This window comes from Aspergillus terreus, genomic scaffold (assembly GCF_000149615.1).
Source record: "Aspergillus terreus NIH2624 scaffold_10 genomic scaffold, whole genome shotgun sequence".
Lineage (NCBI taxonomy): Eukaryota > Fungi > Ascomycota > Eurotiomycetes > Eurotiales > Aspergillaceae > Aspergillus > Aspergillus terreus.
The window spans coordinates 1,207,740-1,235,062 of NT_165933.1; the positions used below are offsets into that span (position 1 = coordinate 1,207,740).

A 27,323-nucleotide genomic window follows, 5' to 3' on the forward strand; every position below is an offset into this window, starting at 1 on the left:
GCTCCCGGTCTCCGCGGCCAGTCTGCCCTCCAATCCGCTAGCATCACGCCATGGCGCACGCCATGATGGCCCCCGCGCCCGGCCACGGTGGGCCTGCGCCGCCGCATCTCCCCTCCAACGACCCCTACATGACCAAGTCGTCGTCCGCGCCGGCCTACGGCAGCATGCAGCCGCTGGCTAGCCCGACCGGCGGCGGCGGCAGCTACTCGACGGCCTACAATGGCAGCGCGCATCCCCCCCGCGTGGCCTCCAACCCGCACCCGTCGCCGCATCTCGCCTACCCGCGGCAGCCGTGGCCGTCGTACTCGCTGCCGGCCATGACCGGCCCCGTGCGCACCAACGTGCACCACCCCAACAGCCCCATGTCGCTGGTCGGCTCGCTGCAGCCCGGCATCATGCCCGAGTTCAACAGCGGCTACGTCGCCAGCATGCAGCATCTGTATCCGCATCCAGGGCATGGCGGCCCGGGACCGACCAACGACCGGCCGTTCAAGTGCGACCAATGTCCGCAGAGCTTCAATCGGAACCATGATCTGAAGCGACATAAGCGAATTCACCTGTCGGTCAAGCCGTTTCCGTGCACGCACTGCGACAAGAGCTTCTCGCGCAAGGACGCACTGAAGGTAGTCCCCCACCCTTCACCTCATTACATGCAAGCAGTGCTAACACCAGGTAGCGCCACATCCTCGTCAAAGGCTGCGGAAAAGACGACACCAAAGACCGCGGCACGGTCAAGGAAGAGGACAAGGAGCTGGAGGCCAACGGGCTCCGCTAAGATATCCCTGTTTGATTTGAGCGACTGATCTGAGGTTGGCGTTGCGGGCCGGTGTTGTGCGGGATGGAGAATGGGCTGTTTATGTGTTTCTGCTACTGTTTATGTGTCTGTGAATGTTGGCATTATGTATGTACTCGTATGTATGGAAGTAGAGGCGTTACGTATCTTGGCACAGTACATGAGGTATCCAGGGTATGACGCCCCCGCACTCGCGGGGAAGAACAAGACCCAGCTAAGCCCTCTCCCTCCGGGCCAGATACTCCTCCACGAGCCCGCGATAATCCTCCACCCCATACGGCTCAAACCAGCGCATCGCGCCCTTCCGACAGATATCCAACCCCACATCCCCCAGCAGCAGATCCACATACGGCAGTGCATCAAACACAAAGTCGGGGTTGCGCCGCCCAAACCCGCCCGGGTACCGGTGCACCCCGAACTGCGAGTGCAGCGCCGTCTCCCACAGCAGATCGACATCGACGCCGTCGCCGAGACTGCCCCCGCACAGCTTCTCGCGCAGGTCCGCCGGACACGTCTCCCGCGGGGTCGGCGTCAGCGCGCCCCCGAAATACGCCGCGATCCACAGCGCCTGCGCCTGCGCCACCATCGTCGTGTTGATCGTCATCGTGAGGCCCATGAACGCGATCGACCGCGCCGTCGCCAGCCCCGGCGGCACCATGAACCGCGCCAGGCGGAACGGGTGGCGCGCGGCGGCCGGCGCGGTGTCGGCCAGCGGCGCGTAGGGCGCCGGCGTCGCGGGCTCGGGCTGGTCGCGCAGCCGCGGGAAGCGGCGCAGGATCTCGGCGTCCGCGGCGGCGGTCAGCTCCTCCGGCAGGCTGTCGGGGGCCCAGGGGAAGCCCAGGGTGGTGGGGAGGGAGGCCGGGCGGAAGTCGATGTTGGGGGTGGCCTGCCAGCCGGTGGCGGCGATGAGGGCGTCGGACGCGAGGGGGGTGTCGGTGGAGGCGAGGTGGACGGCGTGGTCGGAGAGACGGGTGATGTGGGCGATGTGGATGCGCACGCGGCCGTCGCGGACGAGGGCGAAGAAGTCGGTCGGGTAGTTGAGGATGCTGAGGCCGGCGGCGATCCAGAAGGGCGAGATCCACGGCTTCAGCTTGGCGGTTTCCGGGTGCGCGTCGTAGGCGTTGGCGGTGATCACGTCGTTGGCGAGCACGGCCCAGAAGGCGTCGACGAGCTTGCGGCCCAGCCAGCTGGTGTGCAGGAAGCGGCGGATGGCCGTGTTGGAGTCGGCGTCGCCCCAGATGCAGGGGCTGAAGAAGGTCAGGAAGCGCGTGGTGACCAGCTTCTCGAGCCACTTCTTCAGCGGGGTGACGTACGGCGGGGCCATCCACACGGGGCCGTGGCCGTTGTCACGGATGACCCAGTCGACGTGGGCGCCGGCCGTGGCGGCGGCGTAGACGGCGTCCCAGGCGGACTTGGTGCCGCCGAAGACGGTGATGCGGCGGCCGGGCTGGAGGAGGGCGTCCTGGTGCCGGGGGAGGTCGTGGGTGTGGAAGAGCGGCGCGGCGAAGGACTCCTCGCCGGGGAAGTGCGGGAGGTAGGGCTGCGAGGTGATGCCCGTGCAGACGATGAGCTTCTTGCTGTGGAGGGTGGTGTCGTCGCCGGCGGGCGATGAGATGCTCAGCGTCCAGGTGTCGTCGTCGTTGCGGGCGGCGACGCGCACGCGCGTGTTGAGGCGCACGTAGTCGGTGAGCTGGTGGTGCGCCAGGTACTGCTCCATGTACGCCTGGATGACGGAGCCCGGGATGTGCTCGCCGGCCTTGACGCCGAACGAGTCGTCCATGGGGAAGTCGCTAAACTCGTACGTGCCGTGCATGTTGTTGGACTTGAGCCCGGCGTACAGGCGGTGTTTGGCCCACACGCCGCCGACCGACGAGGCGGCTTCGAGGAGGAGGATGGAGGCGGAGGGATGGACTTGGTGGTAGGTTTTGAGGGCGGCCAGGCCACTCCATCCTATACAATATTAGTTGATGCTGAAGAGTGTTTTGGTGCACGGATACATACCTGCTCCGATCACGGTCACGTCCACCGACTCCATGGTTCGGGCAATGGGTCAATGTGATTGCTAGAGTATAGTACAGTAGATTCTGGAGATCGGAGAAGAATCAGAGTGGACACTGCCGTCGCTGGATGATTATATTATATAAACACAAGGGGTGCAGGCCAATGCAGCCCCTATGTTGATCCTTCGGTCTAGTCTGTGTCTGTGTCCCTGTAAAATACTTGTACACCACGAACTAAACCCAAGCGACCTTCCGTCCCCGTCCAGCCAGTCCTGTCAGTCGGGGAATCGGGAACTACTGCTCCATCGCAGTGGACCGCAGGGCCCGTAATAACTCTATGATGGGCCTGGATATTGGCCGGCCATGTGGCCGTTGTTTCATCCGGCGAACTAGTGGCTGTCACTATCTATAGCGGAACTACTGCAGGATCAGTTAGCGTCGTGACGATTGCGATACATCGGAAGATTGTCTGATTATCAAGATGATCGCACCGAGGAGCACAGAGTAACGGTTTATACATCATCTATCTGCGAGTTCCGAAGTATATCTACTATATTGTAGTTGACAAATTCTATCCAGACACTATCCCTTGTTGTATCTATCATCCTCGCCACCAGACACATATCACCGATTGTCCGCATTCCCACTTCCTCCGCCCACTCCTTCAACCCACTTCCTTCACGGAGCCACAGTCCCTGCCGAAATGAAACGGCTGGCCCTTCCGTCCGCCGCTGATCCTCCTGGATATGGTAAGTTCGTCACCACAGCTGGGGCCAGCTGGGGCGAACGGGCCGGCTCTGGCGGACTGCAACGGTCAGGGTAATTATGCCAGTCACTAACTGCCGTGATAATGGCCAGGTTTCTGCCCCTAGGAGATATCGCTCGGTAGACCTGTGCCGTGTGATCGTCTCTCCGATGGGCAAGGAGTTTACGTATAAGATTGATAGTTCGTTTCGTCTGGAGTTACTCCGTAGGTGTTTATTTATTGTCGCTCCTTTGCTGGTCCTGTCGTTCGTTCGCCATCTTTCTCTTTCTCGGAATCGGTTTCCGTTGTATTCCGTTCGTTGTGCGCTGTATTTTCTAGTCATTTTTATCCTATGTCGCCAGCGTCGGACCATGGCCGGCGGAGATGATTTCACCATCGAGGCCTTCACCCTCCTGGGGATTGCCATTGTCACCATTGCCATTCGTGTTGTCGCGCGCTGGACGACGGCGGGTCCTAAGAACTTCCAGCTCGATGATTACTTGATGCCCTTGGCCGGAGTGCGTCTACCCGTCTGTCTGGCGTACGGAGTACAGTGCTAACAAATGCTCCTCCAGGTCGTGTATGGCCTCGAAACAGGCGCCGCCTACTGCGTCGGCGCGTGGTGGCACGGGCTCGCCAATAACGCCATGACCGACGAACAACGTGCCTCGCTCTCGCCGGACTCGCCCGAATACCATCTGCGCGTCGGCGGGTCCAAGACCCAGGTGCTGGGGTGGTCGCTGTACACGACGCTGCTGTGGCTGCTCAAGGCGTGCATGGCGATCTTCTATTCGCGCCTGACGTACGTGCCGTCCGTTCCCTGACGAAAGCTGTCACAGCTGACCAGATAGTGCCGGTCTGATGAACATGCGCATCCGCGTGAAGCTCGCCTACGCCTTCATCGGCGCAACCTATATCGCCGTGATCCTCTCCATCCTGCTGGGCTGTCGGCCGATGAGCAAAAACTGGCAGATCTATCCCGACCCCGGGAACTACTGCCAGCCCGCAGTGTCGCATATCGATGTCTATGTCACGGTTGTGCTGAACGTCGCTACCGATCTCTATCTGATCACCATTCCGACTCCGGTGCGTCTCGCCCAGATATACCCTAACACCATCGCTAACGACGACAGATGCTGTTCAAAGCCCGGCTCCCCTGGCGGGAAAAATGCGAGCTCCTCGTTCTCTTCAGCGGCGGAATCTTCGTCATGGCGGCTGGCATTCTCCGCTGCGTGCTGATCGTCACCGTACGTCCTCCCTCCCACTACCCTCCCGCGCAGTACACTGTCTAACAACAACAGGCCGGCGCCAACGGCGCCTCCCAGGCCGGAAGCTGGGCCTGTCGCGAGACCTTCGTCGCCGTGATCATCGGCAACGCCCCCATGATCTACCCGCTAGTCCGGCGCATCGCCAAACGCGCCGGCTGGTACGTCAGCACCCTGACCACCGGCCGCGGCACGCACTCGCAGAGCTACCCGCTCTCCGAGAGCGACGCCCACGACCGCTCCACCATGCACAGCAAGCGCCGCAAGTTCCGCCACCCGCTGTCCATCCCGGACACGCAGTGGCAGACCGTCAGCGACGAGCAGATGATCCTCCCCGGGCGCGGCCAGCAGCCGCCGACGTGTACGGCCGAATGGGACAACCAGAGCCGGCGCAGCACGGACGGCATCAAGGTGGTGCATGAGACGATTGTGCAGAGTGCGCTGCGGGATAAAGAGCGGCGGTAGCTGTCATTCAATGTCCGAATTGTGACATCTACGGAGTAACTAAAAGGTAATTAAACGACTAGATTTAGATTGGCGTCTGCTCTGACAGACGTGGGTCGTAATTAAACAAATGATGATCGCTAGAACGCAATTAAAGAACGACGCTTAGTACCTAGGTTTAAGCGAGACCGAGGTCTCTGCCGGCTAATACCGGTTATGCTCCTTGCGGATCTCCATCACATCATTGTCCGCGATAAAGATCGTGTCCTTCTTCAGCGACGCCGTGACCGGCCGCCGCTGCTGGAAGATGGCCGTCAGCTCCTCCAGCGTGCGCTTCGACGTCTCCACAAAGAGAAAGTAGATCACGAGCACCTCAAAGGTGTCCCAGAAGATGAAGAGGAAGTAGTACTTCCAGCCGGCGCCGGTGAACGCGATGCCCGTGACGAAGGTATTGTAGAACGAGGCGATATTCACAAAGAACTATCCCGTTAGCAGCGACCCGACAAAAGACACCGTCAGGACAGCCTACATTGTTCATCCCCATCCCCTTGGCCCGACTCTCATACCGCAGACACTCGACCGGATACATGGCCTGGTTCGGCGTCCAGCCGGCGCTATACACAAACCCAAAGAGGAAGATCATGGCGATTTGCGCGCGCGCCACGACGCTGCTCTTCGCGACGGCCGTGCCGTCCGCGTCCGTCACCACGTTCGTGGCGTTCAGCGCCGCCACTATCGCAAACAGCACCACGATGATGCTCGTCGACACGAGCAGCTGCGGCCGCCGCCCGACCCGGTCCGTGATCAGTGCCCCAAACACCGCCCCCACGAACTGAACCACGTTCTGCAGCCCCTGCAGCAGCAGCCGCGTGTTGTTGTTCCGGATGCCGGCGCCCGCCAGCATCTGCGGGTAGTAGTACGACACGGGGCCGTTGCCGGACCATTGCCCGAAGAAGGCTGCACCGTCAGTATGCATGCACGGTAGGAAAGGGAGAGAACGGGGACGCACCCATGAACATCACCAGCATCGAGCGGTATCGCACCTCGCGGCTGTTGAACAGCTCGCGGTAGTCCCACCAGCGCTTGTCGGCGCCGACGTTGGAGATGTCCTCGACCATCTCGCGGTACTCGAGCCGCACGATCGGCGCGTTGCGGTCGCCGTCGCCGTGGTATTCGGCCAGCACCTGGATGGCGGCTTCGTGTCTGTCCTGCGAGATGAGCCAGCGGGGGGACTGCGTCGTCAGCGCGCTGCAGAGATGGATGGCACACGAGAGCATACCTCCGGGATCGTAAAGCAGAGGAGCAACACCAGCCCCGAAAACACCATCTGCAGCCACACCGGGATGCGCCAGCTCATCGTGCCCTCGATGTAGCTGGTCCGCCATGGGATGAACGTCCCCGGGATGCCGCCGCCAAACCACAGCACGTTGTACAGGCCCGTCATGGCGCCGCGGTACGCCGGATGCGCCATCTCCGAGACGTAGGATGGGCCGGCCGTGGCGGAGGTCGCGACGCCGAAGCCCAGCAGGAAGCGGCCGCCCATGAACGCGCCGATGTTGTGGGCGGTGGCCTGGATGCAGGTGCCGATGATGATGAAGATGGCGCCGAGGGCCATGCCGACGCGGCGGCCTGAGGGGTTAGTTGGTTAGTTCTAGCTTGTACAGGTATAGTATGTGAGCAGCAGCGGCACACCTCTGAAGTCGGTGAACGGCCCCGCGCAGAACGAGCCGACAATGTTGCCGATGGTGTAGATGGCGTACACGATGCCGGTCTCGGGCGTGCCCTTTTCCGGGTCGAAGCCGAAGTACTCGCGGTACTGCGGGTAGCTGTTGATGGAGCCCATGAGCGAGCCGTCGTAGCCGTTGATGCAGGAGTTGAGCATGGCCACAGCGATGCACCAGTACAGCTGTATCCCGTTAGAACTATTCCTGCCGGGGCTGTTCTACAGAGACGGTACGCACCTTGAACATGCTCTTGCTCAGCAGCCGCGGCTTCTGCTGCAACATGGCCACCGCCAGAGCGGCGTTGTTGACGCCGTGCAGACGGCCATCATCGCTGAACGACGAGGAGGGATCGCGGCCCATGCCCATACCCATGGCTATACCTATACTGTCAAAGGAGTGTATGACTATCTGCAGACAGGACAGACGTAGACCGAAGGCGAGCAGGCGGGGATGGCAGATCGACCGGGCTATATACAACCTGAATCACCCCAGCCAGGGTCTGACACACGACCGACCAGCGTCCCAGAATCAAGCGAGAACCCCCCATGATCGTGAGACTGATCCTGTCGCATGCAGCCACCACGAGTGTCAGCCCTGGCTGGGGGTCATAGCGACCCCGCCGGTAGTTACCCCCGTCCCGAAACGGGTAAAGAGAGGATGTCTCCGGGGTAAGTTGGTCTTGGCTGAGTTGGTGCGACAGGAGGGTAGTGGAGGTGGAGATGCGGAGAAGGGCTAAGATGTTCGGGGTTGTTTGTTCGCTGCATGTGCATTTCGGCTGTTACAGAGTGTCGTCTGTGTGTGCAGCTTCATGACATATGGCATATAGATAAGGTAGACTTGGGATTCCTCGATGAAGGCAGGAATACTGAAGCAATGGTTTGTGTCTGTCGGGGCACGGACCGAGATACCGTGTCTCCAACTGGCGGATTCGGAGTCCTCGTCTAGCGATGCTAGACGATCCAACTCTGAAGCTCAGACTCAGATTCGGTTCAGACTAGAACTACCGTTTATCCGAGGGACAGGCGGAAAAGGCCGTTCGCCTCCGTATCTGGACTGGACAGCTGTCGCCGACTGCACCGTGATAGGTGCGATTCCGCCACAAATTTCCCATGGGAGCGGACTGGCTTCGCTGGGGTTCTTTGCAGGGATTATCGATGGTGATGGCATGGGGATAGAGTCATGGGTATGCCAGGGGGTCATGGAACGCACTTCCAACACTAGCCGACGGCGCTGTTGGAATGAGGCTGTGATTCCAGCCTGGGGTTGATATGCTTGCAAGTGGAAATAGGCTGTGATCTGTCTGGCCGTGGCGTCGCATACTTCAATATCTCTTCTGACTGTTCTGACTGTATAATATCGTCGGTATACGCTCAGACCCCGTCTAATCGGTGGTTGCACGCCTCATGCAGGTCCAACACTAACAGCAGCCACCGGTGAGATGGCAGAGAAAGGGGCATCGAGTCATGGCGTGGTGGCGCTGGCTCATTAATCGTATGCACGTCCTCGTGGCGTTGGCGTTCATTAACGTGGAAGAATCTAGCCTCGAGTATATCCAACACTAGACAATGCACATATATTCATCAGTTCATCCATAATATACACCCAATGCAACCAACCAATCCCTATAATCCCAAAACACCAAGATGCAACCAAGCCACCACCCATTGAGTTATTCTCACACCCCCTGCACAATAGCCCTCTTCTCCTCGGGCGTAATATACAAACTGAGCGTATAGTACCTCCCCTCAATCAGCTCCGACTCTCCCTGCGGATTCCCCCACAGCACCAGCCGCGTATGCCCGGCAAAGGGCAGACTAACCCACAGCGGCCGGCCGTGCGCATCGCCGCCCTCCCAGCAGTCCGCATTGCACGACATGCTGCTCCCGTACAGCAGCGGGTTGAACCCGTTGCACAGCGCCTCGGGGATGTGCAGCACGTCCTCGAGCACGAGCGTCTGCGGCGCCGGGTCTGCGCGACTGCGACACACCGTCAGCTGCACCGTGCCCACGCCCGCCACGTGCAGCTCCTCGTGCGGGTTGAAGATGTTGTTCTTGATGCGCTGCGTCTGCGCTACCGGCCGGTACGTGGTGAACGACCCCCGGTCCCGCGCGTAGTGGCAGTTGCCCGATACCACCATCCAGTCATGGCAGAGGCGGTTGGAGGTGTGCGCGACCTTGTTGCGCTTGCGGAGGTCGTCGTCGGCAGCCGCTGGGGGAGAGAGGTCGCGGATGAAGTCGTCGTGGCTGCGCATCGGGCGCATTGTGCGGGATGGGATCGGGGGTGGTCGGGGGCGTGGAAGGGGGTTCGCAGAGGTCAATTGTGGTGCGTAGTGGGTATCGTGTGTGGTGATGATATGCAGATGTGTGTAGAGGTCGGATGGTTGTCATGCGCTGGGGGTGCTGTGAGGCTTTGAAACAGCCGTGCCTGGCCGCATCCGGCAGTATACTGCGTGTGGCAGGCGGTGGAATACTGCCGTATTTGGCGGTGTGCGGTAGCAGTATGTTGACCGCTTCCGCTGACCCGAAAACGTTCATGGTCACGTGCTATGATTCAGCAGCTGTCAGCGGATGTGATTGGACAAGAGCATGTGCAGAGTATAGCTTGTGCTGAGGAGTCAAACCATGAGAGAATCGGTCATATTCTCTTCAAGGTCGTGATATCTGTACTGAGGCTCATGGAGGTATCATGAAGACAGCCATGACATTGACGGGACTCGGGTTGATCTCGGAAATCATTGCCGGAAGAAGATCCAGAAATAGAGGGGCGGCTTACAAGTCGCTGAATGTCCCATGGAACAGTGTGCATAGTACCCATCCATGTCCTATATGTGGGTGTTAGCCGATGGCCCTGCAACCCGGGAGCCTGGGACTGCCGCTGTGTATCCGAACATGAGCCGCTGGTTCATCGTGTACGAGTGCCGTGGGCTGCCTTTATTAGGTGAAAGCCATTTACTAGACTAGCAGAGCAATACCCTCTGATCGACGTAGAAGTCCAGACTATTGAACGCTCGGGCTCGGAGAACCAACAAGAACTAAAGAAGACTCAACATGTGAGCAGATAAAGCGTACGACTTAGGACTCAGCGTGGTAAGCGTGCTCGTTCGACGTCCCAAGTATTATCCGGCCAGGTCTGATCTCGGGTATTGGCATACGGACCAACCCCAAGCAGTGTAGCCATTCGGTTCATTATTATTTGTGAACAGCGAACACAGCCCTGTCTCCTTCTCGAAGACATATTGTACTCTGCAATGATGATCAAGTACTTACATAACCATGACGGCATCATGAGGCTACAGTTAAGATCCAAGCTGTGAATGTCTGCACCGCTTACCCTAAACAGATCCCATGTCAGGCCTACCCATCTCAATATGCACGATGCTCCCTCTGTGCCACGTACATAATCTTACGGTATTCCCATTAGCATAATTCTGGCCTTTTCTCGGAGCTTCCGGATGCGATTCTTCTCTGAATTCACCGGTGACCTCCCAGGTCGAGAGTACGAGTAGAGAACACGTTTGACCATCCTTGGAGATAGTGGAGAAGCATCGGCTCAGGATTTGGAATTCTGCATCAACGCTACTGCTGTCATTCCATCCTGGCACTAAGACGGGCCCGACGCGGCGATTTCGCCCCCAACCGGATATCAGAATTCCGACAGTGACGCGAGGACAAGAGTGGACGAGTTGAAGATTTCTGGAGGGTCGCTTGCTTGGCTGGGGCGAGGCTTTCCCTTAATGGCAGTCGCTGGATGCAACGCGATCGACGCTCTGCCGGCGTGATTGGTGTTTCATACGGAGGACGACGCACTCCGCGCCACACCACGACACCGTCCATCCACTCGGAGTGCCCTAGCACGCTCGGTACAGACCTAAATACGCTAAAGCCGGCCAGAATTTTATCGTGTCGGGGACGGTTCTAGAAGTGGTGATCGGCCCTCAAGCACCCCATATCAGACTTCACCTGTCCCCGTCACATCCAATTTTAGCGAGCCCCATGATCCTCCAAAGGGAAGTTAGTGGTGTCACTTCCGTCGGATGAGTTTCTCCATACAGGTACACGCAGAGAGCTCAACCGTGTCCTCGGAGAATAATCGAGATGGGAATCACGAGGAGTTGGCCCCCTGTCAGATATGGTCGGTCCTATCTCGGCGAGACACCGACTTGGACGCCGTTTGATAGCCGAAGCCCAGTTCCCCACGTAGCTCAGGAGATCCTATCGCGTGTTCTTTCATGTACTCCGTATATACGGAGTAAGAGATATAGGAGGGCCGCCGTGCCAAGATGTGGATTCATAAACGGTGCATACACGGCAGACCTTCGAAGCAGATCCTTTCCCTTCCGTCTTGGGCCCAACATGCAGACAGACGCACGATCATGTGATACAGGGTTCCAGTGACAGTATTCTCGTCTCCAAGTGTCTGCTTTTCAGGATGGCCAAATTGTTCAGAAGGATTTTCAGGTATAGATCGACCCACCGTGTTGCTGCTGAAGTTGCGGATGTGTCGGTATCATTGGCGGAAGTCCACACCGACCCAAACAATGAACACGACAGGTACACCAGGCACCGATTGGGAATGTACAGTACGGAGTATCGTCCCGTCCTACTCCGTACTTCGGATGGCTCGTGCGATTGACATGGTGCTCGTTTGTGGATGGCATATGAGGGGAAGACTATACCACTAGATCGTCTTAGTTTCTGCTAGTCTGCTGGAACTCACTGCGATAAGTCAGCGAACAGTTAAAATTATTAATGGAAATCGTTGGGCAGATATGTCGCGGCCGAAGAGAGCGAGAGTCGGTGTTGTAAACTCTGTCGTGCGTCTCTAGCTGAGGTTGGTCTCAGGCTAACCTTCTCGAATCATGAGGCTGTATTTATCATAGATTACAGTCTTAGTTGGGAACTGCCATGGGACAGCTCTGAGGGGTGTAGTTGCTCTGTAGTTTAGCAAATGCTGCTGTCCGAGTCATGCTGAGTCCACCTCGCTCACTCTGGCTCGTAATCACTCGGCTCCGAGTTCATAGGCACCACGGACTCTCCATTAGGAAGAATATGACCCGACTCTGTAGATCAAGGTTGGTTTCTTTGTATGAGACCCACCGCCTATCATGCAAATAACTTTATTGATAGTAAAGAATTTCACCTGCAGGATGTTGCAACTGGCAATTACACGCTGAGTTGACAGACTTCAACGCACCCGTTGCCATACACTCGTGTTATTGCACCCGAGATTCGACACCCAGGTTGATCCCGCAAGCGGCTGGATACTTCTTCTGTCATGCAGCAAAGAAAAAACTGGAGTGTGCATGCGTAAACATGAGAAATAGTGTGTTTGATTGCTACCCAAGTCCTTTGTCTTACATATAGCGTCATTTGTAGGTAGAAGAATGCAAGACTGGTTTGGTAAACAACACCTGTAAGGCTGAGTTGATTGCCTGTGCAACCCCCCAGGATCAGTTTGAAACCCTTCCAATTCAATGAGTGCTACCATGTCGTGATGATTGCCAAATTTCCCCCCTGCAACTGTCTCCATACGTCAAGTCCAGTGGAACATGCAACGTTGTATATCTAACCTCGACTAGCGTTGACGGAACATGATGATCTCCTTGTTCCCACGGACTATCTATAGTTGATATTAATGAGTATATTATTGATGTACCAGCGTAATGCTCAAGCTGTCTACGGAGTAGATGAACTCGCATGTGGGTCACGTCAAGCGCTAAACCATGTATATTGTCCCACCAACTGGACTCACCAATAGAAAATGTATCCTAAATACCGAAGGCGATCATTCAGTCGGTACTTTGGTCTGTCAGTTGCTGTCATAGATCAAATAATGCATCCTGTCCGGATCCCACGATGGCGTCCTGCATCACCGGTCCATCAGATATTTACAAACAGATCAAACTGAATACGGCACCTTGCTACCGAAAACTCGTCTATAGCATGCACCATAAGATGCAAGCAATGAGTTGTATGTCGAGCAGAGTCTCGGTATACAGCCGAGACATGCATGGTACTTCAGGATAACCTCCTTTCTTTGGGCTGTAACGAACAGCTCGGAAATCGTGATCGAACCAATAGGAAATAGATAGCGGCAAAAACCAATCATGTCGCATCATGCAGAAGCTCTGTGCGGAGAGAGTCAAACTGGTGGCGCCAGAACTAAACGCTAGCTGCATGAAATCTCTTTGTTGGGCGAGTTGTCATGCTTGTGTCTGGTTAAGCCAGAGATTGTTTGCTACCGCGTACGCAGCCACACCGATTGGTATGCCAAACCCAGCAAGCCCTTCATCCCGTCTGACTCGGCCGGCGCCACGATCCCAACATAGCCCAAGTTCTCGAACGAGGCTCTGATCACCTGAGAGTCCCTTGCATGCATGAGGAAGCGAACAAAGAACCCCGAGCCACCTGTCATGCAAGCGAGTGTCGGGAGCGGTCTGGCCAGTAGGATCATTAAGCTAGGGATCCGAGGGACATACGGACGGTCGCTTATTTGTCCCCAGATCGTCTGTGGAGAAGCTTCGGCCGAAAGCCGGCGGAATATGCTTCAGATGAGTCTCACCTTGGTGTTGAGGAAGTGGCTGATAGGGGGCTGATACGCAGTTGATACGGCATGTCTTGGGTTGAGGTCAGCTTAGGGCTGGAGCCTGGCAACTGGGCGGAATTCCGATACAAGCCAAACAGGAATGGAAGCAATGGAAGCGATGTTGTCTTGTTCTACTCGGTACTTCTAATGAACGCCACTCAGCCTACCCAAAGACAGAGGAGGAAGTCCAGGGACCATTGGGCCGGAGTCGCGTGGAGGTACCCTTTGTATGCGGTGGGGCCCGCCGAGGAACTGCTCGGGTACATGATATCAATGGTCCAATAGCTGGCCCGAATCGAGGCCGGTTTAGAGGATGTTATTGGCTGGGAAAAACTGCCACCAGCAGTGCTAATTATTGCTCTCGTGCAGACGCCAACTGGGGCCGCGGAGTTGTTGTGCTGCTCGTTAGTCGGCTTAGCACCTGTCTTATTCTTTTTCTGTCTTTTCTAGCGCATGTCGCCTTCGACGATTACCTTTGAATTTACTAGATCTTTCCCCACTTCTTTTCTGTTGGTCTTGCGATTTCCGTATGTAGTCTCCTTCGGCAAGCCCGTTGCTCGCTCCGTCCTTGGGTTCGCACGTACCGTGCCTCGTACTTATATACAGTCATGTCCCCTTTGCCAACCCGTGGGAGACTCTTCCCCCATCTCTTGTTCCGGTTATGTCCCACGACCGCCCCGGCGTGAAGCGATTCATGTCCGATTCTCACTCCTCTCGTAGTCTAGCTCCTGCGCCAGGCCATCCCCCGAGACGTTCAGTATCCACGGACGATGTCGTTCCGGGCCGCAAACACAAGACCACCGCCTGTCGGGCGTGTAAGCTGAAGAAGCTGAAGGTATGCTTTCTCCCCGAGTTCTCGGTTGTCGTCGGATGGAGTATAACGGTGATAGTGCCGGGGTGATCCTCCCTGCGAACACTGTGTGGCAAATGGCATCGAATGCATCGTCGACGAAATGGCCGACATGCGCCGGAAGTTCGCTATGAAGCGCAAGATCGACCGTCTGGAACAGGCCGAGGATGTCCTCCTCCGTCTTCTCAGTGCCCTGCGGGAGAGCGAGTCCACCCGGATCGCCCAGCTGCTGAACCTCATCCAGAGTAATGCCTCGTTCGAGGAGCTCCAGATGTTCCTCGAGCAGAGCTTTTCGCGCTCGGAGATTGAAAGCACGCCCGAGCTCCGCGAGATGCAGAGCCAGATCTCGCGGCACTCCGATGACGACAGCGACGACTCCATGCAGGCCTCTGGCCGGCGCGTCATGGATGTCCGTCGTTTGACCGACGTGCCCGTCTATCGCGTACCAGCCAAGCCGTGGACCACCGTGACCGACAACGACGATCTCGTGTCACACCTGGTATCGCTGTGGATCACCTGGACCTACCCGTTCTTTGACTGGCTCGATAAAGACGCCTTCGTTCGGGACATGCAGTCGGGGAATCTGCGCAGTCGGTTTTGCTCCCCCTTCCTGGTCAATGCGATCCTTGCTGAGGCGAGTGTATGTAGCCTAGAAACAATGATACAACAATACCGTGCGAAGACCAGATATTAACATGAGGCTGTCAGTACTATTCCGACTACGCCGAAGTTTTCACCGTACCTGGAGACATGCTCTCACGCGGAAACCATTTCTACGACGAAGCCCGGCGACTCCTCGAAGTGGAAGAAGAAGGACAGGGGCATGCCAGTATTCCCACCATCCAGGGTCTTCTGATCCTGTTCATTCGGTAGGTGACGCGAAGATAACGACAGGACCACTTGCTAATGAGATGACAGCATGGTTTTGATGGGCAAAGATCGTCTAGGCTGGGTGTATCTGGACCTTGCAACTCGGGCAGCAGAGGAATACGCTGCTGCTCACCCTCCGCGGATTTCGAATAGCGAATCTGTGCGCATGGAGGAGAATGTGATCAACCGAACGCTGTGGGGAGTGTTTAATATTGCATCGTAAGTGGAAATTGCTGTTGGAGCGGCTACATGCTAACTCGCCCAGAACCGCTACGGTGTCCTTGATGAAGCATATGGATATCAACCCACCACAAAGGGCGCGTGTTCCTATCACTCATGAAGATCCTCTGGATACTTGGTCGCCGTATCCACGAAGTGCGCAGCCCGTCCGAGGCCATCACAACTGTGTGTTTGACCGATGGTCCGATTTCTGCTGCATCACCATCGGCATTAGTCGCGAATTCCATAAGAAAGATGACCCTCCCGCAAAGGTGGAGATGGTCTCCATCGTGAACGATATCTACCGCCAGCTCCAAGGCTGGTACGCGAACCTCCCAGACTGTCTCCATACCGAGGCCGCAGAGGTTCCCCACATTCTGAGTCTTCAGTCAGTTAGATTCCGGATCATGTTGAGACCTTTATGCTGATGGACCCAGCCTTTTCTACCACACCACCGTCCTGCAAATCTTCGGCTTCCTCCGCTCCAGCGGCGGTGACACGCTGGACGCTGAAACCGCCGAGTCCACCCGCCGTCTCTGTATTTCCACCGCCCGACGCATCTCGTCCTTGCTCAACATCCACCGTGATAAATGGGGCATCGACCGTATGGCGCCCTCCACCATTCAATGGGTAACGATCGGTCTTTTTACTCTCCTGGAAGAGCTGGATGACCCACACAACCGGAATGCGTTCGTGGAACTCTGCATCATCGGTCGTGCGTTCTCGCGCCGGTTCCAGTTTGCCAAGGGCACCCTCCGCATGGTGCAGATGTCCGCGCGGGAGATGAAGGTGGCGCTGCCGCCGGAGACAGACGCCCTGTTCACCGACTTTGAGACGCAGTCGTGGCGCGGAAAGGATGCCCAAGGGTTCAGTAGCATCTACCCGCATTTTTCCACGGTCATCCGACACGGACGCGAGCGCCAGGAGGGCGACACGATGGACCTGTTTCTGGAGAAGTGGGATAAGCTGGGCCTTGAAGATGGGAGGAATGAGGAAAGGAAGGCGGATTGAGGTCGGGTGTTAATGAATCATGAACCTAATGAATTAGAATGACTATCGCTCAAAATGACCTTGAGTGACGCGCAGATAGTGGTGATTAGAGGACATATCGGAATCCGCGATTCATGCGGTCCGTCTCATCCACTTTCTCTAACTGCCTGTCCATTTGAAAATCGACCATCAATTTGTCTTCTGCGTCAACATGCATCTCCTGTTCCCGGTCTCTGCGACGGTTCTCCCATTTGAGGTACACCCTCATCCCGACAGACAGAAAAATTGTAAGCACAAAGCAGATCATCCAGGTGGTATACGCAGTCTACACCCGTTAGTAACCAAGCTCTATATCGCGCAGGCGCCGTTCAACGAACCTGATAATCTGGTGCCTCGGAACTAAGAAAGAACTGCGGACCAACCAGATTCCCCACGCAGTACCCAATAAACAGCATAGCCCCGGTGGTCGCTTTCTTCGTGAACCCGGCCGTATTGCTCGCGAGGAGCGTCAGCGTCAGAGGCAGCATGGGCATATACGCGCGCACGAGCCAGAAACCGACGAGGCGGCCCCATTTTTTCTCTTCGGGCAGGAGTTTTACGAGGAGTATGCCGAGGAGGGAGTTGACGTGTAGCCCGGCGATGCAGTTTAGACGGGTCCGTCGCCAGGTCGTCGTTATGAAGCCGATGGCCAGGAAGGAGAGGAGCTGGACGCCGACGGCGGGGAGGCCCATGAGCACTGTGGTGTATTTGTTGAAGCCGAAGCTGTTGACTAGGATGGTTGAGAACTGATCGACTGTTAGGCATGGTGGTGTGGTTGGAGGGGGGAGCATACAGCGGTGACCCCGCCACTGGGGACCATAAGATTGAACATGAAGGCGGCGAACCACCAGGACTTTGGGTCGCGGAGCGTCTCGACGAACTGGTCTTGTTTCCAGATCTTTGTTTGCGTGGTGTGTTGGGATTTTTTGGGGCGCAGGGCTGCGAATGTGCGCTCCTTTTCGTTCAGGAAGTATGCGTCGTCCGGGGAGTCGGGGAGAAAGAACCATAGCACGGTGGACCAGAGGACTGTCAAGAGACCGAATAGGATGAACAGTATCTGGAGGAATCGATATGAGTATATAGACAAGTGCAGAGAGGGTTGGCCCACCTTCCACTGCGGAAAATTGCCCGTGTAGTAGAGCAGTCCATACGAGACCAACGAGCCCACAGCCTCGCCTACACAATTCCCCATAGCCCAAACCATGTGGCGCGCTACCTGCTCCCGCGGCGTGTACCACATCCCCGTGATGAGGGAGAAGCCGTGCGTCTGCGAGCTTTCGCATACGCCCAGGAATACGCGGACGACCATGAGACTGGGGTAGTCGTGGGCGACGGCATGGAGGGTGAGCACAATACCCCATGCGCCGCTGCGCGTGTCAGTTGTGGTCTTCTGCCGGGGGAGAACCGAGACGTACATGAGCAGACTGAGGAACTTGGCGAGTGGGAACTTCACGAACCCAATTGATACGGGATACGACGCGACCAGGTAGCCGATGTAGAATATGCTCGATGTCCAGCTGTATTGCTGTCCGACTAGATGCTGTTTTTGTTAGATGGGTGTGGTGGAGGGTAAAGGGATGTAGGATGTACCAGGTCGGTCTTGATGCCGAGCATGGCGGCGTACGAGAGGCTGGTCTTGTCGAGAAGTTGGAAGGCATAGGATATCGTCAGGAGGGGCATTAGACTGCTAGATTAGCGGTGGGTGATGATTGTGTTGAGGGAGCCATACTGGATGTCAATCTTGCGGATGAGCCGTCTCTCCCCGACGGGGGTGACGGCTTCGAATGGGCGTGGCTGCTCGTCGCTCACGATATCGATGGATTTGGCCATGTTGTTCACGCCGTCCCTTCAACAAAAGTGCGAATGGCAATCGTCTAAAATGGGCTACAGGGTTGGTAGTAGGAGGGGTGTGGTTATGATGAACGCAAGGGGTGTCAACCATGGGAGATTGATGCAGGGAGATGTTGTTGCTTTTTCTGTGTATATGAAGAATAGTCTGATCGGTTTATGATGAAGGAAAAGGTGCAGTCCGGTGAATTTCTTTATTACAAGCGCAGTATCATACAGAATCAAGTGAAAGAGCTTTGCAAAAGGCCCGGCTATATAGGTGTATGTTGTTGATAAACATCACAATATACTAGTTGACAACAGGCCAAACTATTGACTCCAGAGATAAGCATAAATCTTGGACATGATGTTGAATTCCGCCCTGACCAGACTACAAGGACTTTTTTTGGCAAGGAAAACCGAGTGTGCATGGCAGTAAAGAGGATATTGCACATCAACACTGCTCATAAAAAGCAAATACACCGACAATTGACTCTCCCCATCACTGAACAGCGTCCCCCTGTTCATGCCTGCAAACTATGTACATTGCACCAATGGCGAAGCCGACACAACCTGGGCACTCAACTTGGAAATGCTCTTGGAGATCAAATCCTCCGAAGGGAGGTTGATCTTCAGCTCCTTGTCGATCCAATTCTGGAATTCCATCTCGATAAGAGAATCCACACCATTGTCTCGAATGTTATGTTCTGAGCTGATCTCATCCTCGGATACGTTGAGGAGATTGGACAGTTTCCGCCGGATTTCGCGTGATACGATCTCTCCAGCGTGCTCGCTGTCGTGGGAGCTTTGTAGCAGGTCAGCGACGCTGAGCTTTCTTTCCGTGGGCGAGTCTGTCGATTTGTCGCGAGGCTGTGAGACTGGGAGCTGGTGAAACAGAGGATCCGACAGGTACGTCGGGACAGATTGCTGCCTGTCGGATGAGAAGGGACCGGGGAACTGTGATATAATTTGAGAGGAAGGGAACGATGCATGGTCTCGGCTGCTGGTCGCATAGTCTATCACGGCCAATGCGTCATCATCGTTCATATCGCCCAAGTCAACACTTGCCGAATGTAGTCCGAGGGAGACGCGATGATGGACAAGGGTATCCTGGAATGTGCGTGTTGGGTGTGTTTCGGACTCGGTGCAGAGGCCGTCTAGGCCTTTCATGGGCGATACCATCACCAGATAATCAACGGCGGGGAACGTCTGATGGACGAGCCACAACTCGCGAAATTTCTGGTAATGATTGCTTGGCGATTCTGTGGATTTAATGGGCTGAGTCTCGTGAGGTCGGTAGATGACCCCCTTCACAGGCGGAAGTTGCTGTTTCAACTCCGTCATGGCATGGTGGAGCTCAGTCTCATTGAAAAAGTCACAAGAACGCAGGTGCACAGCACAGCCTTGCGTTCTCAAAGAACCCAGCATGCGTTCGGTCTCACCAACATCAGCCTGGAAGGAAGAAGAAGCGGACAGGAATATGAGATTCTTGGCACCTCGCTCTGCCAGACGCATGCCCATTTTGAGACTCAGAGAATTCAGGGTACCTATTATGATGTAGGACGCAGTCTCATCAAGCATTGATGGTCTCGAAACCTCTGGCACGACAGGAACGATGTCATCCGCAGGCTGCAAAATGACATTGTCGATATTGCCACCTCGCAACTTCTGAAGGCCCTCGTGCAACTGACTGTATGTAAGAACCTTCGCAGGCTGTTCAGGGAGAGCATGTGGTAGTGAAAGTAAGTGCTTGATATCACCCAGAACCTCTTGAACCATGCTTGGGCGGTGTTTGGCAAAAGAATGAACATCGACCCTGGCAAATATGACACTGCTGGGATGATTTATTGAAGGAAGTGAAACTCCTGACTCCACGTTGCCGGTGCTAACCTCTAGAATCTTGCCAAAAGGCGCGACGTAACCAATTGTGCGCATAAAGCTGTGGTGTGATGAAGGCAATAGAACGATGTCCACACCCTCGGGAACCTTTCGTTTTATCTGGTTTGACATAAAAGGCGATGGGGTGTAGAAAATGTGATCTTCGAGGAGACCATACTCTCTCATGAGATACTCCTTCTCGCCAGTGTTGGACACTGCAGCGAAGATATTTGCATCCACGGACTGTGCATATCGTATTGCGGCTTGGCCTATGCTCCCAGTCGCGGCTTGGATGAGTATCTTGTCCCTGGAAACCAATTTGCCGATGTACCTCAATGAATATATTGCCACTGTCCAATCGGCAAGTAGTGCAGCAGCAGCTTCAAGCGACAGATCATCCGGTATGGGAGTAACGAGCAAAGCGTTCACTCGTAGCACCGATCGTAGGGCACCCTCTCTGCCCTGCCGGCGATCACCGAAGCACATAACCCTATCGCCCTTGTGAAGACCTCTCACCGCGGACCCGACACGAGTGATAATGCCGGACGCCTCTCCACCTAAGCCTTCCTGAGGTAATTCACCGCTGGATGCCAAAGAGTCCCTCCAGCGCAGACTAACGGCCTTGACATTGATATCGACTTCATTGTCTCCGAGCCTCTCCGACTGAACGTCATCCGATACCCAGACAAGCTCTAGCTTTGAACCACGAGATTGTCGGTTGACGAGCTTTTGCGGTCGATGGACATCGTTCCATGGTGTTGGAACCGCCTGCGGCAAAGATAATCCACTCCTGATTGTCAATGTTGCGTCCTGGTTTGGGCTAACACGACTTGTCAAGATTGACCCTTTCTCAATCCGATATTCAGCATTTTTGGTCTCGCACAGGCCAGGAGATAGGAACTGATGTCGGAAGATCTTGGAGATTGCTTCACTGAGAGACTTGTCGATAGGTTCCGTGTCAGAAACAGAAACAGTCACGAAATTTCTATCATCCTTGCCTTCAGCGTGTCGCATGCTCCGAATGAGGCCCGTAGCAATATCAAAGAAAGGCTCTTTTGTAGAATCCCCAGAAATCCATATTAGATTTCTGCATCGTAGGAGAAGTTCTTTCAGTTCGTCCACAGCGGTAAAATTGTCATGGCTTAGAATTGGCATATCAGTCCCCAACAAGGCCAGGCAAGGCTTCTCTGAGATATCGAGAGTGGAAACTTCTGACAATGTGTGTAAGGAGAGACTAATTCCAAGCTGACCCATCTGTCTCCTGAGCTCCTTTACGATTGTAGGCTCCTTGGAATCAGGCAGAATGAGAATGGCTTCGACGCGATCCGGCACAGGCCTAGAAGACTGACTCAGAGCAGTAGAAACCATCAGACTAATTTTCGAAAACTCCGCGTAGTCTGAGCTTGCAAACTCTAGATCTATGCCTGAAAATCCTGCTGTATGAAGATAATCATTCCAAATCTCTGTTGGAATGTAGGGGCACCACCGCCGCTCAGGTTCAGTGCTCAGCCACCACCCAGACAGCGGACTGAAGGAGATATTAGTCCACAAGGCGTCTTGACGGACGCCTTCGTGAAAGACCAACTTCCCGCCTGGCTTGAGTAATGAATGTATGTTTTGCAGCGTGTCAAAGAGATTTGGCGTTGCATGAAGCACATTACTCGCTATAATCAGGTCGAACGCGGCCAACTCAAAGCCTTGGGCCAGAGGGTCATTTCCGACGTCGAGTTTCTTGTATGTCATAATATCACTCCACGGGCGAAGGCGTTGCTTCGCCTTTTCGAAAAAGCCTGGCGAGAGGTCGGTGAAGACGTATTCCGAAATGGATCTGTCCGCATCTTGGGGAGAGAGATGAGTGAGGACTTGGGAAGTGAACGATCCTGTTCCGGCTCCTACTTCAAGGACCGACAGGTTGGACTTATTCCAGCGGAAGAGAGACAGGTAATGTGAGAGCTTCTCCTGGATAGTCCCAATTTTGAAGTCATCATCGTAATATTCCGTCATGAGATCATCCTGTCCAAACATGATATGCAAGGGATCAAGTTCCTGCCGGAAGAAGGCGGGAATTCGGGTTCCGACCTTTATCAACAGAGCACCGTCGCTATTCAGTAATTGTACTCTTTTGTAGAGATCTTCTTTAAGGTGCTCGTCTTCTGCATACTTCTTCCAGAGCTTGAAAGGGACTCTTGGTATAGCATTGGTGAGGATATCTGCTGCAATATGTTTGAGGAGATCATAAAAGCGATGGTAATGTGGCTCTAGGCCAGTCAGGTCAAGGCCCTTTAGATCAAAAAGTGCGTCGGTCGAGATTAGCGTCGCAGCCAGTTGCAGGTCGGTGAAGTGTTCGCATTCGCTGCCCCATTTGTTGTCCGTATCCTCCTGGTGGTTGACCAGACTGTCGAAGAATTCGTTTGTGACGAGATGGATATCCGGCTGCCACTCCGTGGAGTAGAAACGTGGTATCGACGGAGTCTTCGAGAAATCCTCGTCCGAGATGTGCCTGGCTAGCTGGATGCCTGAGAGTGACACGGCAACCTCGGAAAGAGAAGGCTCGGCCAAAATATGAATTTGACAATGGCGTAGGTTGATTCCAGCTGCTGTCGCTGTACTGAAGCAACGGAATTGAGTGTGTGGTTTGTATGAGCCTCCGCTAGAGATCCAAACATTATCGATATATTTCGGAAAGAATACTCCCCCTTCGGGTTGAGTGTTAGACAGGTCACTGAGTGCAACTGTGACCGAACTGAGCATGTTTTGGAGCGTCACTGGATGTAGCATGTGAGGGTGCATGTAATGTTCCGGCATTATGGATCTGATATCAGGGACTTTAACAGTAGCCAGGCCGTGTCCGTTCCGATTTCCACTGGTCTTCATGTTTGATAAGTGCTGAAACAGCGGCCCCAGATGCAATCCGCAGGATTCAAGTTGCTCGAATACCCTTCTGCGCTCGACTGACTCCGTGAGCTGCCTCTCACTATCACGTAGGGAGTCTAGCCATTCTGTGTTGGCTTCGCCATCAATCTCTAATCTCCCTTCAGATTCAGCATATTCGACGCTGATGTACCCACTGCAATGTTCAGTCCATTGCTCCTGCTCCTCATTGTATGAGTTGACACGAAATCGTCTCATCCCACTTCCGTCATCAGCCGGAGCATAGGATAAGCTAACTTCAACCCCTTCGGCGTGGTCTGGTATAGACAAAGGAGCACTGAAGTCGACACGTGATACATTAATCCCTCGAATTGAGGTTTCCTTGTCCGCCATCTGCATGGATGACTCGACAGCCATGACAAGAAAGCCGGCTGGTGGATATATATATTGCCCATGAACCTATGGAAGTCAGGAAACGCGAAGGTATCAATTGACTAGAGGTCCCTGTTCCTTACCATATACTCCTTGAGCCATGGGCTTTCTTTGAGACGTAGAAAGTGCCTGAAACTTGGGTATCGAGGGTCCCAGTCGTTTTTCGGGGCTCCAAAAATATCATGCCGTGGGTGCTCACGGAGACGGAGATTCTTTGCCAACCGGCTCTCGTAGATGTCTCGGTTGCTGTGATCAAAAGGATAAGGGGGCAAATCTGAAAGTAAGTCCCACCGGTCGAACTGGCTTTGGACCTGGTTTATCTCGCTGATATTGGCCGGATATCCCCTGGATGATAGCCCTGCCACGGTTTGGAGAAGGCTAGTTGCGTCAGGAGTGTTCCGGTCCAAGGTTGGCCAGTATGTTATTCCATTCAAGGTGTCTATCGTCTCTTTGATGGCACTCCGGAGCGCTCCATGGGCCCCGATCTCGACAATCTCATCAATTGCCGAACCCATCTCTTGGGAATCGTTGTCTCCAGTAGTAGCATCGCAAAAGGCCCGAAGCGCCTTCTCAAACTGGACAGAACCTACCATATTTGCGCACCAGTGTGACGAATCCAGAAAGCAGTCGAGCACCTTTTCCCCAGTGAATGTAGAGAACATCTCCACCGCGCGGCCGTCGAACGATTCACCCAGGTCCTGCAATGACCCCATAGCATGCTGATAATCCTCCGTGAATGTTCTCATGTGCGGAGAATGGTAGGCCTTTCCGAGTGTAAGTTTCCGAGCAAAAATGCGATGTGCATCAAGCCGTTCTTTCAGCTCGTCGATCATAGGAGTGTCACCAGATACAGTCTGATTCTTCGGGCTATTGAAGCAGGCTATTGTTATAACACCCTCGGGGTTGGTGTTTTGGACTTCCTCCAGGTAAGGCTGCAAATTGCTTGGGCTTAGCCCGATCGCCATCATTGCACCCTCACGACTTATTGATCCATACACAACCTGGCCGCGGAAGTATGCCACCTTCCAGGCTGCTTCGCGAGATAGCTTCCCGGCACAATATGCAGCAGCGATTTCTCCCGATGAGTGCCCAATAACACGTGAAGGCGTTATGCCCCAGCTTTCTAGAAGATCAACTAGCGCAATTTGAACTGCCGTAGATGACGGATGAGCAATGGCTGGCTCATCTACCCGGGTGTTGTCTTTATCGCAAGTAAGCTCATCTATAAAACATCGTTAGCAAAGAACATGAAAATGATTGGGGCGGTCGTACCCAGTAGTCTCCATGTGCAGCCAAGTGATTGGAAATATGCATCAGCAGCCTCTAGTGACCTGTGGAAAACGGGGAATCCAAGAAGTTGTTTCCCCATGCCTGCGTATTGGGCTCCTTGGCCTGTGAATACAAAGCCTAGTCTCGGGGGTGCACGAGAATGATATGGCTTTAAACACCCTTCTGCCAGTTGTTGGTGAAGCTGAGAAAGAGAGCTCGCCAAGAAACAAGCTGACCAGGAGAACCGAGTCCTTTTCTCCGATAATGTAAATGCTAAGTCGTGCAAGAGCTTCCTCTCTTCTTCAGTGGGTATGTCTAGCCTGCTAACCAGGTAATTGGCCAATTGGGATTCTGTCCGTGAGAAAGCCTTCTCATCAAACGCAGACATGAGAAAGAGCTGGGTGGGCGCTTTCGTTGTATTGATATTGCCGTTGAGATATGTACCAGAGTGAGCATCTGGGATTGTTTGCTTGGGACTTAACGGGGCGTCATCTTGTGCTGGGATATCCCTATTCATGTTGGAGATTTGAGGTTGACTCGTGTTGGGAGGCACCGTTCTGTGTTTACCGGCAATTCCTTGGGCTCTCAGAAAACCACATGCATCATCCAGAATGCAGTGAGAGTTGGTGCCGTTCAGCCCGAAGCAACTGACCGATGCCCGCCGTGGGCCCGAGTGCGGCCAAGGTGTGCGCTCAGTGGGAAACTTGAGCTTCCACTCGTCAACCGGTATTTTGGGATTCGGTTTCTCGAAGTTGACATTTGGGGGTATGATGCCGTTCTCGAGGATCATGATAGTCTTGATTAGACCAGCTATCCCTGACCCGCCCTCCAAATGACCAATATTTGATTTGAGAGCCCCAACGTACAGTGGCGTATTCCGGCTAGCTGTGTCAAATCCGCGACTGATGGCGGATGCTTCAATGAAATCTCCTGCCTGAGTGCCTGTCCCATGGCTCTCGATGTAGCACGTATCAGCGGTATCTAGCCCTGCCCTGCGATATGTCCGTCGAATGAGCTCCTCTTGCGATGATAAACTCGGGTATGTTATCCCAGGGGTACGCCCGTCGTGGTTAAGGCCGGTTCCACGGATCACCGCTCTAATGACATCCCCGTCCTCGACAGCATCGGAAAGACGCTTGACGATTACGGTGCCAACACCCTCACCTCTTGCATACCCGTCAGCTCTGTGGTCAAAGGAGAAGCATTTCCCTTCAGATCCCACAAATCCAGAATAGCTCATGCCAATCATGTGTGAAAGAAATCCGATGACATTAACACCACTCACAACCGCCTATATTCGAAGCCCGATGAGGGCATGGTGTTAGTATGCAGTCCTTCAGCAAGGTAGCTGATATAGGAAACCTCACCATATCGCTTTCCTTCTCCTTGAGGCTTTGACAGGCGAGATGAAGACCGACTAGACTTCCGGAGCACGCCGTGTCGATAGTCAAGCTGGGCCCACGGAAATCGTAAAACCAGCTTACTCTCCCGGAAGTCAATGAGTTGTCAGTTCCAGTGGGCTTATACCTTAAAATCGTTTCCGGATCCAGATTTATGTTATCTGCATGATCATGGTTATAACCGTTGACAAAGACGGAGGTGTTTGAAGAGATTGCGTTTTCCATTGTAACGCCAGCTAGACCAGGACAAGATTAATGATCAGTCTCATCCCTATAACCGAACAACCATAGAAGATGATAATACTCACCGTTCTCCAGAGCATGATATACATTCTCCATAACCAACCGGTGCTGCGGATCCAAGCTTAAGAGCTCCGTTTTGCTCATTTTGAAAAATGCTGCATCGAATCCTTTAGGATCGTCCCTAAGAAAGTGTGCTCTTTTTGCATGAAACTAATGTCGGGAAATGGTCAACTTTGTCATCTTTTGTAACGAACATGTGGGTTTGTGTTCTTACTGTTCCTCCATGGTTGGGATCCGGATGATAGAATGCTGTAGAGTTGAGTCTGTCCTTGGGAGCAGGTGTGCTTGACTCTCGCGCTGCCATGAGAACGTCCCAAAACTGCTCCACGCTGGCCGCTTCTTGCGGATATCTGACTGCATAGCCAACGACAACAAGTGGCTCCATTTGTTCGATGTGAGATTGGTAACTCAGAATCATAAAAATGTTTCCTCGAAGAAGAAAAGCGTGCTTTCCGTACATGCAGGGCTAGCGAAAAACGCAATTTATATACAGCCACACTCCCAAGACAAACTCCCTGGCAAGGGATCCTTCAGCTGCAGGTGTGGATATCTACTAGGACCGGGAAATCAACCAGCTCATTTCTTCAAAGCTCCTCTTCTGTCACCATGATCCCATTCCCCGATGGTCCCCTTTCTGTTACTCCATTGGGATCGGACTTCCTCCTCGCGCAACCTGTAACCTCTGGCACGGATCCTCAGCGTCGTCATAGTCTCATAGACCGATGGACAAACAGGCGCTGAAATACCGTGACTATACCAAATTTACGGGATCATACTTCTTTGCCTTGCTTTCGAAGAGTTTTGAGTTCTGCTCTCTGT

At 54.5% G+C, this 27,323-nt stretch overlaps 8 protein-coding genes across 8 annotated transcripts; 3 read left to right on the forward strand and 5 right to left on the reverse strand.

The window, feature by feature from the left end:
* Positions 1-65: 65 nt before the first annotated feature.
* Positions 66-532, forward strand: ATEG_07272 (putative C2H2 finger domain protein; the record flags this gene model as incomplete). Its single annotated transcript, XM_001209958.1, has 2 exons — positions 66-403; positions 454-532. The coding sequence occupies 2 exons, from the start codon at positions 66-68 to the stop codon at positions 530-532; spliced, it is 417 nt and encodes a 138-aa protein (XP_001209958.1).
* Positions 533-1,007: 475 nt separating this feature from the next.
* On the reverse strand, positions 1,008-2,828 carry ATEG_07273 (flavin-binding monooxygenase-like protein; the record flags this gene model as incomplete). The annotated part of the gene is made up of 2 exons (XM_001209959.1): positions 1,008-2,743; positions 2,795-2,828. 2 exons carry the CDS (start codon positions 2,826-2,828, stop codon positions 1,008-1,010), a joined length of 1,770 nt encoding a protein of 589 aa, XP_001209959.1.
* Positions 2,829-3,496: 668 nt separating this feature from the next.
* On the forward strand, positions 3,497-5,268 carry ATEG_07274 (uncharacterized protein; the record flags this gene model as incomplete). Its single annotated transcript, XM_001209960.1, has 7 exons — positions 3,497-3,542; positions 3,683-3,763; positions 3,878-4,056; positions 4,114-4,340; positions 4,390-4,624; positions 4,672-4,785; positions 4,840-5,268. The coding sequence occupies 7 exons, from the start codon at positions 3,497-3,499 to the stop codon at positions 5,266-5,268; spliced, it is 1,311 nt and encodes a 436-aa protein (XP_001209960.1).
* Positions 5,269-5,451: 183 nt separating this feature from the next.
* ATEG_07275 (putative MFS lactose permease) lies at positions 5,452-7,343 on the reverse strand (the record flags this gene model as incomplete). Its single annotated transcript, XM_001209961.1, has 6 exons — positions 5,452-5,727; positions 5,777-6,204; positions 6,257-6,455; positions 6,527-6,876; positions 6,940-7,153; positions 7,209-7,343. The coding sequence occupies 6 exons, from the start codon at positions 7,341-7,343 to the stop codon at positions 5,452-5,454; spliced, it is 1,602 nt and encodes a 533-aa protein (XP_001209961.1).
* A 1,164-nt stretch (positions 7,344-8,507) lies between these two features.
* ATEG_07276 (uncharacterized protein) lies at positions 8,508-9,231 on the reverse strand (the record flags this gene model as incomplete). The annotated part of the gene is made up of 2 exons (XM_001209962.1): positions 8,508-8,529; positions 8,651-9,231. 2 exons carry the CDS (start codon positions 9,229-9,231, stop codon positions 8,508-8,510), a joined length of 603 nt encoding a protein of 200 aa, XP_001209962.1.
* A 5,278-nt stretch (positions 9,232-14,509) lies between these two features.
* On the forward strand, positions 14,510-16,506 carry ATEG_07277 (fungal specific transcription factor domain-containing protein; the record flags this gene model as incomplete). Its single annotated transcript, XM_001209963.1, has 5 exons — positions 14,510-15,046; positions 15,115-15,275; positions 15,325-15,495; positions 15,542-15,883; positions 15,933-16,506. 5 exons carry the CDS (start codon positions 14,510-14,512, stop codon positions 16,504-16,506), a joined length of 1,785 nt encoding a protein of 594 aa, XP_001209963.1.
* Positions 16,507-17,281: 775 nt separating this feature from the next.
* Positions 17,282-18,354, reverse strand: ATEG_07278 (uncharacterized protein; the record flags this gene model as incomplete). Its single annotated transcript, XM_001209964.1, has 3 exons — positions 17,282-18,064; positions 18,115-18,208; positions 18,254-18,354. 3 exons carry the CDS (start codon positions 18,352-18,354, stop codon positions 17,282-17,284), a joined length of 978 nt encoding a protein of 325 aa, XP_001209964.1.
* A 534-nt stretch (positions 18,355-18,888) lies between these two features.
* On the reverse strand, positions 18,889-26,729 carry ATEG_07279 (uncharacterized protein; the record flags this gene model as incomplete). The annotated part of the gene is made up of 7 exons (XM_001209965.1): positions 18,889-23,559; positions 23,616-24,754; positions 24,864-24,924; positions 25,130-26,092; positions 26,169-26,437; positions 26,510-26,625; positions 26,719-26,729. 7 exons carry the CDS (start codon positions 26,727-26,729, stop codon positions 18,889-18,891), a joined length of 7,230 nt encoding a protein of 2,409 aa, XP_001209965.1.
* Between the last annotated feature and the right edge of the window lie 594 nt (positions 26,730-27,323).